At 41.2% G+C, this 12,209-nt stretch overlaps 1 protein-coding gene across 8 annotated transcripts in view; it reads right to left on the bottom strand.

Moving 5' to 3' along the window:
* Positions 1–12,209, bottom strand: part of LOC122874986 (RNA-binding Raly-like protein) — an 86,001-nt gene that overhangs the window by 50,998 nt on the left and 22,794 nt on the right. For all 8 annotated transcript variants that reach the window (XM_044193628.1, XM_044193629.1, XM_044193636.1 and 5 more), the window contains one exon: positions 11,916–11,988. In XM_044193628.1, coding sequence (XP_044049563.1) covers positions 11,916–11,988 — 73 coding nt within the window. The remainder of the gene's footprint in view (positions 1–11,915; positions 11,989–12,209) is intronic.

Here is a 12,209-nt window from a genome sequence, read left to right on the forward strand (position 1 = left end):
AAATGATGAGAAATTTGCATTTATATAGCTGCTACTTAACGCTCACCCGCCTCCAACACTAATGATAGCATTCAGCCTCAGTACCTCCCCCCCCTCCACACACACACACACACACACACACACCCACACACACCAAACAGCAAAGTGTGTGTTCGTGTGTTCATACATAGACCTATTCATGCCGTCCTGGGTGAGTGTCTGGTGGCAGGTGAGGCCACGCTGAGCCGTTTGGTTTCGTCTTCCTCGCAGCAGTGCCTCCTCCTAGGGCACGCACGCACACACACACACACACACACACACACACACACACACACACACACACACACACACACACACACACACACACACACACACACACACACACACACACACACACACACACACTCCACCGCCACATCCATTTATTCTGATTTACTGCTCACCCTCACCAGCCTGCTGCAGTGTCATAAATCAGCGGCGGCATGCTGTAGTGTGGCGTGGTGAGACGGTGGTTAATGGGCCATTCAGCCGTGTTCCTGCCAACCTCAGCTAGCTCGGCTCGGACCGAAGGGCGGGTCAGGAGGTGACCTCAGGCTGCTGTGAGCTCTGAGGTCCACGGAGACTGTGGATGTCTGGAAATGGGAAGTTATGCCGCATTAATGTTACTGCAATTACCAGTTTCTGCCTTGTTAATCCCGTTCACGCCAACATCCAAGTCACAACTGTGAAACTCCGATTAAATTCGACTTCGTGCTTAAAAATATGGACGTGCCTGTAAAAGCAAACAAACATGGATGCCACAAGTCAGCCAAAGTCTGTTGTTCAAGGCAGTTAAATCCAAAATTGGGAGGAGCTGTTTCGGAGGCCCATGGTTCCTGCGGTTACATGCACACTTTTTTGTCATTCTGACTGAAGATTTCGGGTCAACTGTTTACATGGATGTGATCTAATTCGGCCTGGTGTTTACATGCGCCGACACATTTAATTGGAACAGCTGTGTGACGTGCGCAAAACTGATGAATACTCTGCACCCGCCTTCCTCAAAGGCTACCTGGCATGTGTTTGATCAGCTGCTGAAGATGGATATCTAGCGTCCGTTCAGCGCAGTATTTGCCGTTATCGTGTGTTGCTCCTAATCAAGCAAGAGGTTAACCGTTTACATGGTACAATTTTTCTTTTGATCGGTTTATGAAAAGGTTTAACCTACCCCCATGCAACCGATTGAAATTGGTTTGAGCCTGTTTGAGGTGTTTACATGGAGCATTATTCTGTTTGGGCTTTTAAACCGTTTATATTCGGAATATAAGGCTTCAGGTAAACGTGGCGAATGTTACGCACTTCTACGGCATAAATGGGCATGAAACTCTAAATTATCAGCACAAACAACAACTGATGAACAACTGCATTAGAAAATATCTGGTTCTTTGATAAAAAGTCGAAGGTACAAGACTGTGACATAAAAACTGAGAGGAATAAGTTAACTACGACTCCCATTTGCATTTCAGCAAGAAACATCCAATCACCGATTTTAAAATTTGGTTAAGTGCATCTAGACATTCTTTGTATTGTCAGCTTAATTTTAATATACATTTACACAGGTATAGCTGCAAATTTTTCTTCTTCTTCTAGATCAATTCATTACATTCAGTTCACTTTATTTGAGATCAGGCCAATAGAATGAAGACATAACAAGAGATAAAAGATGAATATTATAGAATATAACATATCTGGAAAAAAATGACATGAAAATGGACTTTATATATAATGCAAAGCAGGAAGACCGAGCTCCAAATAAGAGCAAAACAACAACAGTATGGTGCATCTGCTGGTCAACCTTTATCGACATTATTATCTTAATTGTATTTAAATTGCACGTTTTGTCTGCATGTAAACATGTTTGGTCATTTCAGAGTTGATGAGGTGAAACAGGGAAAACAGCAGCCGCCATCACAGCTTCATCAAAGGTGACATTTAAATTTAAACAAGGAGGCTGTTTGGTTTTCTCTCAGTTTATCTTCCCCCTCTGTGTGTGTGTGTGTGTGTGTGTATGTGTGTGTGTGTGTGTGGTGGGTTAAATGGTTTTTGTTTTCTTGTTTTTTTTGTGCGGCCTCTTTATCGAGCTGTTATTTTTCTCCTCAAAGGAAACGCTGATTCATCTCTTTCCACCAAAAGCTCATCTCAGCAGGGCGATCGAGGGACAAGAAGACATAATTACAGTGTTCTGCACAGTGCACTCTCTCTCTCCCTCCCATCAACACCTTATCTCTCTCGATCTCTCTCGTCCTCTGTCTCTCCTTTGATTCCTCTGCCTCCTCACTCAGTGGATGTGAAGTTAATCAGAAGGTGGTAAAAACAGAGTTTATGCAGTCGGAGAGTCCACCTCTAACAAAACCACAGATCAATGTGAAAACTGTACAAACTGAAACCTGCTGGGAGTCTGGGAAGCTTCCCCATCAGTTAATTAAACACTGATTCACACAGATTCAGTGGGAAGCAACCTGCAGGCCTCCCAGCATGCCGTGCGTGTCGGAGCGCGAGGGCTTCAGTGATGTCTCAGAGACTTTAGCAACAGAAAGAAAAAAAGACATCTTGACAAAAAAATAGGAGACAAACAATTGGTGGAGCTGTAGTAGTTGTGGTAGTTATAGCAGTATTACAAGACACCTTTACAAGACAACAGTGAAACAAATCAGTCCAGGTGATCTAATAATAAAAAGCAACAACAACAGAGGTCATCCGACCCTTACTGATACCACGTATTTACTAAATAAATGGCCAATCTGAAGTTCTCTATTTCAAACGACCATTACAGATGATGTGAGTCATTCATGGCCTGCAACTTACTTGCATCCTCTGTGTCATTGAACACTAGGTCATGAAAGTGTGCTGTAAGCTGACAGATATGGCCATCTGCCCAAATATCAAGAAGGCAACATACACTTTTGGTAGTCCAGATCAGACCTCGATTCATTTCCCAGCTAGCTGCTAGCAGCTGTTGATTTTGCTCATCTGCATCCCAGAATGCAAAGCATTCCTCTAAAAGGGTCTTGTTGCTTTTGTTTCGTTCATGTCCGAGTACGATTGCTGTGATCACATCTACCCAAACGAATTGCACATGGGTGTATGCAAACCAGAGTCCGATTCAATCAGACTAATGCAGGTTTGAAACAGTTGCAGTGGTAGTATTGGTTAGAGTAGTACAGAGGAGTAGCTGTAGTAGCAGTATTAACTGGTGACCCTTGTAGCAGTAGCAGAATCGCCAGAGTGACCAGGTTACTCAGAGAAACCAGGTTACGTGGGTGATCGGGGAACGTGTTTACATGCACTGTAGTAACCTGGTTACTGTAAATCCGTGTATACATGCAGCAGGCCAGTCATCAGATTGCTACCCCCAAACTTATTTCGGAAGCCTGACTTTCTGATTGTAACTGTAGCAGCGATAGAAGACGCTCTGTCGGTCCTGAAGTCGCGACTTTATTTCTTATTTTTTTGGTGTGTGTCTGTGTTAACAGCTTAACAAATAGTGTGGATTTGCAGAAAGCATTTGATACAGTAGATCAGAGCATCTTATTAATGAAATTAAGAGCCATGGGTTTCAGTGGGCTGACCCTGAATTGGGTCCAGTCATACCTAATCGTACTCAAATGGTTGACATAATGGGACTCTTTCAGCGTCAAGAATCATGGGATGTGGGGTGCCACAGGGTAGTATCTTGGGTCCTCTATTCTTTTTATTATATATAAATGACTTAAAAGCAGCTGCCTCATGCAATCTTTTCTTATATGTTGACGATTCTGTTTTATTGGTAGCACAAAGATAGAACAGTGGTGGAGAACACTCTCAGTGAGGAACTTCAAAATGTAAGTTCAATAGCTATCAGATAGTAGATTATCCCCTCATTTGGGAAAAACTGCAGCCATTCTTTTTGGATCTAAAATAAAATTAGCAAGGTTACCAGGTTTTAAGGTCAAAGTCAGAGAGTTCCATGTAAGTGCTCAAGACAGTGTAAATTATCTAGACTGCAGTTTAGTCTTTGGGTTTTCATCAGGTGAAAATATGGCTTTAAAGCCCTCACCATGATAACTGCCTTTCTGGACAGCTCAATTCTTCACACACCAGCTGGAGCTCTAGTTCAAAGTCATTTTGATTACGCTGCCATATCCTGGTACACTGGATTATCACAACATCTCAAAAACAAACTACAAAAGGCTCAAAATAAATTGATATGGGTTATATTAAAGCTTTATCCACGTGCACATCTTGATGCACATTTTAAAAAGCTTAACTGGTTGACGGTGGGGGAAAAAAAAAACATTTATATTAAGATGCTGCTTACTTACAAAATTGTTAAAAATATGGTACCAAAGTACTTAATTATTTCTCACCACTAAGAGACAATCAAAGCTATTTTACAAGAGGTAGCTTGACAGACTTCATACCTTTTCGATTTAAGAGCCCAATGAGCAAAAACACTTTCCTCTACAGTGCAGTGGAATAATCTGCCCAAAAAATCTGAAATTGAGTGTTTCACAGAGCATGTTTAAAGTGGCCTTAAAGAAATGGTTACAAAGTACCATGTAGCATATTCAACTTTAATTTTAACTTTTCACAACCATGAAAACATGAGCATGCTGTAATAGCTACCCCGCCACCTGCGATTTCTATTTGCTGTCTGGTTGTTGTTTTGTTCTTATCTTGTGGTGTGTTAAATGTTATACTAGAGGACCGCAAAGGAAATAAGCCTCAGGGCTTTATTGTGTTTTCATCCTCAGTGATTTTTAATGTGGGTAATGGCTGCAATGCAGTGTTATATGTGTTTTACAGTCATCAAATCAATTCATTCATTCAGTCAAATGTTTCTTTTGTGTTAGCTTCAGTTTTAGTCGGACTCTGGATGGAACAATTTTAAATACGAAGAGGCATCGCGACGTGAAATGATCTCTCCAGTCATTCATCACTCAGCTGTTACTTTCCTTATCTGCAGTCTTTTGTCCTGCACATGCTCACATGTAGATTAGAAACCCTGTGACCCGAACATTTGGCAGAGAAATTAGCGTTCTCCAGGAGGATATCTACCTGGAGAACCCATGGTTCTTTACACGCTTACATGACGTTTAAGAAATCAGCGTACTGGAATGTTAATTAAGTGCATGTAAAAGCACTGAATGAGGGTCCTCACAAGTATAGAAGTACCAACGTGTGTGTGTGTGTCTGTATGCATACCAAACACAATGAGGATGCAGCCATCGATCATACTGGAGTGATTTAGTGAAGCCCCGGAGAGGAGTTGCCTACAATGCCTCTGTGTGTGTGTGTGTGTGTGTGTGTGTGTGTGTGTGTGTGTGCTCTCAGCAGGACAGCAGCTCTGACTGAAGACATCATGTCATGTTAAACTAACAGCTGCTGGACTCTGACACGGATCATCCAACATGATGACAGACACCTTCGCTTCACACTGACTCGAACTAAACAAACACACGGAGAGAGACGGAAACACTGCAGAGTCATAACAGTTTGTTTTTATTTTATTTCAGTTTGACTTTCGCTTATTGTATCTGTGTTAGTGAGGCCGAGGTAATTCCAGTTTAGTTTATATTTTACAGTCTCCTCTGCTGTGAAGAGCCGAAAACATCAGATCAGTGAGAAGCGATGAGGAGGCAGTAACCTTCCTCACATTAATACATGAAACTAACAGAAATGTCATATTTCCATCATGTTTTCCATTGTTTCAGGTCTGGCTGGCGCAATCTGTGCAATATTTAGTTTTTCCTATTTATTATTCATACCTCCATTACTGCTGTTGCACCACTACTTATTACTTATATTATTACATTATATTATTATACCGTATTATCATCATCAACCGGTAAACCCACTTTGTACTTCACACTTATTTTATTTTATACTTATACCCACCTGGAACTTCATTTATTTTCTGACCTGTTTTTTATAGTTTTTATAGTGTATTGTATTATATTTTTTTGCTAGTACTTTCTCCTGTGCGCACTGATGTAAAGGCTCAATAAAGTATTTCTGATTCTGATCTTTTTCTTTAATGGTTTAATGGCACCCGACTAGAGAATTGTCCATCTTGATGCGCCTTCCTCCTAATATTCAGTCAACAGAAGGACTACAGTAGTGGATTAATTCACATTTTCATTTGATGATTTTCTGGAAATTCAGTCAGAATTTGCACAACATTTGGATGGAAACTTGACCATTGGCAGGTAAAATAATTCCTCAGATTTCACAAAATCGGAACAATAACAATTGATCCTGATCCGATTTCCGATGCTCGCCTGTCTCAGGTTATCAGCTCATTGTGACATCGTAGAAGACGATCAATGCAGCGTTTGAGACACATCACGACACCCTGGCATAAAGACCCAAACATTTGTTGTGACATTTGTTCCCTTCTTCCCAACATAAGTAATTCCTCCTGATTCCTCATCTTTCTCTAACACCAATACTGGTGTGTAGTGTGCTTCCACTGTAGAGACACCTTGGCAGCTAATCATCTCATCTGATTAACAACAATCAATTAACAAACATCAAGCAGCCAGTGGAAGCTTTAAGCCATCACAGGGATGCCACAGGGGAGGCAGACTGAAGGGAATGATGTTTTTCTCAGAGCTGCTTAACTTCACAACACAGTTGCAGTTAAGCATTGATAAAGTGTAACACACACCCACACAGCTTGTTTCCTTCACCTCAGACCAGAGCTCAGAGTTTCCCCAGAGTCTCTGTCTCTGAAGCTCAGAGTCAGACTGAAGCTCAGAGACGCAGGCGCTGCTTTAAAAAGCTTCTCTTTAAAACATAAAAAGGACGTCTGCGGGGAGAGAAGTGATTTAAAATGCAGGACGGAGCGACCGGCGGCTCTCTGAGGGCTACAGCCTGAGAGACGGAGCTGTGGAGGATCAGGGACAGAGCAGGGAATCGAAGGGTAAATCAGGAGAGGATACCATCCAGATATTCAGCCTGCAGTAACGACAGCATCATGGTACAGGTGATTCTGCAATATTATATATATATATATATATATATATCTCTTCAAGAAAATCACCTACGCAACAAGACAATATCTGAGTACTTGGAGAAAGAGCAAGATATTTTTTCAAAGAAATCAATCACAAACTGAACTTCAGTTATGAAGAGTTTTACAGACCTGATATCAAACAGTAAGTGCAGAGAGTTTGATCTGTTTTTAAAATACACTCACAGCCAACAAACACCAGAAATCTGCCACAAAAAAAACCCCAGTTCAGACTAAAATGTCTGAAAGAAAGAAAACAATTCTGCCTCAGTAACAAAGTATCTCAGTACTGATGCTGGAGTATCATTAAAGTAGTAAATATATCACATTATTGATATTTTGTCCCACCCTGTCCCAACCAGGAAGCATCCCAGTGCGTCCAGTCTGACCATTAGCCTGCCTCCCACTAACAGGGTCCCAGCAGCACAGTCACAGGACACTTTCACCTTGATAATTTACATCGAAATGTTTCTCCTCCTCGCTTTGTACGTGACAATAGCTTCCGTCATCAAGTGGTATTGGCACGAACATGTGCTATCTTTACCACCTTCCACACACACCTCTCTTCTGTTTGTGTGTGTGTGTGTGTGTGTGTGTGTGTTTTTCTGCAGTATTTCCCCGTCTGAACACACCAGGTTGTGTTCCAGATGGGTTCGGCCTCCTTCTCTGTCTCCTAATCAAAACTAACGACACTAAACCTGCTCTGAGCAGCAGAGAACTCGCCTGAAGACATCCAGGAGCTCAGTGAGGATCCAACATTTATCACTGACTAAAGTATTCACAAGTAACGAGAGAAAACTCATACATGTCGTCGCAAGTTCCATCAAAGTCAGATCTTGCTGACCTTTCAAAGTTTCCTCGAGTTTCCTTTCCTTCCTACAGTCTCTTCAACACATGTGCACGAGGATATGAAGCTTCGGACTGCGACCTGTTGCCAACAGCACCTAATTACAGGTAGAGAAGACTTCAGCCTTTGGGCTAAAGTCCCATTGGACTAGATTTGCCTGGAGACCTCACGTGATGTAAGTATTTGCACTCAAAGTCTGTGTTTCAATTCGCACAACTGACCAAATGCTTCGGGTTATCTTTGGGGAAAGCTGAAAGGGAACATATTGGCATCCTAAACAAGTTTGTAATGAGCCTGTTGAAACAAACCACTCCAGATCTGACGTGTTCACACATCATCCATATGTTCCTCTTATCAGATTCGACTCTTCTGATGGATCTGAGCTCTCGCCTTCTCTGATTGGGTCTCTGTACGATGAGCAGCTTGATGAGCCGCCTGAATTTGTGCCCAAAATGCTCTCAGATCTCTCAGTAAAAAAGATCCTCTGCAGCCGCTCAACCCAGAGCAGAGCGGACAAAATGGAACAATAAATTACTAAAATACCACTTAACCAGTGGTGGAAAGTAACTAAGTACATTTACTCAGGTACTGTACTTATGTACAGATTTGAGGTACTTATACTTGACTTAATTCTATTTTCTGCTGCTTTATACTTCTACTCCACCACTACATTTATTTGATCAACTTAGTTACTTTGCAGATTCAGAATAATAAAATAAAATATATTTATAATTTAACTTAATGAATGCATCAATAATTATAATCCAATAATATTATAATAAAAATAAACATAATACAAATTCTGAAATGGGCCGTTCTGCATAATGAGCACTTTTACTTTTGGTACTTTAAGTATATTTTGATGCTGATACTTTTGTACTTTTACTTTGTTACAAGTAAAAGTCCTGCATTCAGAGCATTTGTACACTGTGGTATTGATACTTTTACATCAGTAAAAGATGCGAGTACTTCTTCCACCACTGCACTTAACGCTGTTGGATCAGTATTATCGGATAAATTATGTATTTTGCTAAATTTTATAGGTAATTTGTGATGGAATTTTTTGCTTCACTGATTACTGACAGATTCCCACAGAATTTATTCTATCATCCAAATAACACTCTCAGTTCAGTCTGTGACCTTTGACCCTTCGCTTCGGTTTCTCACAATAATGGTGATCTAAGAGTTGAAGCTTATTTCAGCCTGCTCTCTCACAGAGCTGCAGGCAGTGAATTATATCAAAGTCTAAGCAGCGCTGGTCCATGCAGAGTGAACTGTTCCCACTGGTTCTCTCCACAGACCCTCACGGTCTCTGTGGGGCTGGCTGTGTGGCTGCCTGGCTGTAAATCCCGGCTCTGGCCGGCGCAAAGTCGTGTTCGTCCCGGCTTTAATCCGTCCAGCAGCGGGCGGCGGTGGGATTTGGAGGACAGTTTGGCTTTAGTTTCCATGTAAACAGAGAATGAGGTTAAAGCTGGGGACAGCTGGACCGTCACTCACTGTCAGCTTCACACAAACACCAACAACAGAACCACAGACAAACACGCTGCACTGAATACTGTCAAACGTGTGTGTTCAATACGCTTGTGAAACACAAATTATTGGCAAAATAACTAAACATTATCAGAAATAAAGCAGATGTGATGCATTCTGACACAAACACATTTGGTTTATTTAAACAGACTCACCAGGCTGGAGTCGCAGTTTGTGTGTCGTTAGCGTTTTACAGGTGAGGCTGTCTCATTGCATTTGCATTTAAAATTATAATCTTTAAGATTTTCATGAAATCAAACCATTTTCATGGTAGAGGAAGTGTTCAAATGATTTACTTACTAACTACAAGTACTAATACCACACTGTGAAAATACTCGATTACAAGTACAAGTCTTGCACTGAAAACGGTGAGTAAGAAAAAGTATAAATAATATGTCATTTGTTAAGCTATGAGCAGAGGAAATGTCAGCTAGCCGCTAGGCTAATTTATGCAGTGTAAAATGCCATAGGCTTAAGCTAATAATGGTGACTAGCAAAAACCAATTGTTTTGTCTATGAACAGTTGAGCCCACCCGCCCCGGTCGAAGCTTCGAATATTTGCGGGTAATTCTCGCTGAAGCCCCAAAAATGGTATTCAGGACAAACCTATAACCAAGAAAATGTACTTAAAGTATTAAAAGTAAAAGTACTCAATTCAGACTGTTATACTATTATATATGATTTCATTAGATTATTATTACTCATGCAATAATAATAATACTTTAAATTACTAAAAGAATTAAGAGGAAAAACATCAAATGCTCACATTTGAGAAGCCGAAACTGCTACTTAAACGATTATCAAATTACTTTTCTGTCAATCGACTAATTGATTGACTAATTGTTTCAGCTCTACTAATCTATAACAAAGCATCACATTTTATAAGCTTTTAATTTTTTGTATGCAAAATCTTAATTTGTAAAGTAACTAGTAAGTAAAGCAGTCAGATAAATGTAGTGGAGCAAAAAGTAAAATGTTTTCCTCTGAACTGCAGTGAAGTAGCAGTAGAAAGTGTTGTGAAAAGATTTTTGATACTATTTATGGTCTGCATTTTTTCTGCAATAGCCATTCAATGCATTAACATTCAGTAATTATCCGACTTCTTCATTAAACAGCGTTCATTTGTTTGGCTGCACTGTAAACACATTCACCTTCTGATGTATTTCTGACGAAGAAGCTGCTCAACAAAGTGTTTTCTGTATTAAAATACATTCGACCGGGACTGAAATCTTAAGAAATACAACTTTAAACCTGAATGTAAACTTGGACCATCAATGAACTGTGAAATAATTACAGTTTGCAACTGCACTCTTCTGTCTTTTGGTAAGACAGTTACAGTGTGTGGTTGCATTTACTTAAGTAAAAGTTAAATTATTAACATCATATTAACATGAGCCTTCTCCACCTCCACCTGCTGCACTCTAAGGGCCGGGAGATACTAGAAAAGAAGTGGTTTGTCCGACGTTGTCAGACCACGTCGGAAAGTGTTTATAGTTGGTCCGAACTTCCAAACTGGAAGTCAGAGTGAATAGTCTGCCGAGAGAGGGGGAGACATGGGACCCTAAAAACGTGGTATTTCACCCGGGGGCGGAGCCTTACGTCCCGCGTCACACAGAGTGTTGTGTGCCTGATGCGTGTTATCGTTGGCTCGCATTGGGTCGTCTCGTCACTTTTGGGATAAGCTAGCAAAACTGTATCCTAAAAAGTTGTTTATTAATCCAATCTTTGCCTTAACCCAAGATGAAACCCACAGGAGACCTCACGCCTAACTGTAACTTCAAACAGAGATTGATTTTTTATTTTTTGTGATCATTAATTTACGAAGATACACTTAGATTTTTGCTCCTTGTAACGTTTCTGCTGGCACGACTGCAACCTCGACTAGACTTCCCAGCAGATTTTCAAATGAAAACTGTTGATAACTTCTCAAATTGACCATCATAACGTTATAATGGAAAATATGTAACGTTACAACTAAATAGTGCTAAAATGTACTGACATTTAGATGGATTTCATTATGTCCAACAACCAAAATCAACTCAGATGGGGGGGGGGTCTGTACTGTACTGAAATCAATGTAGTATCTTGGCTTACAAGGCAGACTATCAATTTCCATATAGGTGTGAGACCAAATATACAAATTATAGGAAAACATGAATAGTATATTCTGTATGCCTTCATACTTGACATGCATCAAAGTGCACCCAGAGAACGGGCTGATGTGGTCACGGAGCTCGCCGAAGCATACACTGCTACGTTCTGCAAAACCACGCCCACCTGGGTGACATACCAAGTTTTTAGGGAGTCCCGGGGAGACATGATATAGTTCAAATATGGGGACAAACAGTCTCTCCTGGAAGACATTCATGGTTCGTGTGTTCACACGAAAAGTGACAGAAAACGTTCAAACCCAGCTGAGCCTACTTTCTCTCCTCCACAGAACTGACCAATCGCGGCGTATAGTGGGTGTGAAAGTCGGTTCGGACAGTCCCGCCCTCCTCCACCGGCGGAGCTGTGTAGACTCACCTGTCGGGGGCGCTGCTTCCTCTCTTGGCTGTCGTGGAGCGACCGGCTCTCAGCTCGCCGTTCATCCCGGTGTCTGAAAAACAAAAACAAACCGTCAGATCAGGTTAGACGCTGACTGTGTCTCACCACCTGACCCGAAGGAGACATCGATGAAGGTGGACAGGTAACACAGTCTGACCCTGCTGCAGGCTCTCACACACACACACACACACACACACACACACACACACACACACAAAACAACTGCACAGTAAACAACTTCCATAAACCCCTGTGGCTTACACAACTCACAAA

This window comes from Siniperca chuatsi, linkage group LG4 (genome assembly GCF_020085105.1).
Source record: "Siniperca chuatsi isolate FFG_IHB_CAS linkage group LG4, ASM2008510v1, whole genome shotgun sequence".
Classification (NCBI taxonomy): domain Eukaryota; kingdom Metazoa; phylum Chordata; class Actinopteri; order Centrarchiformes; family Sinipercidae; genus Siniperca; species Siniperca chuatsi.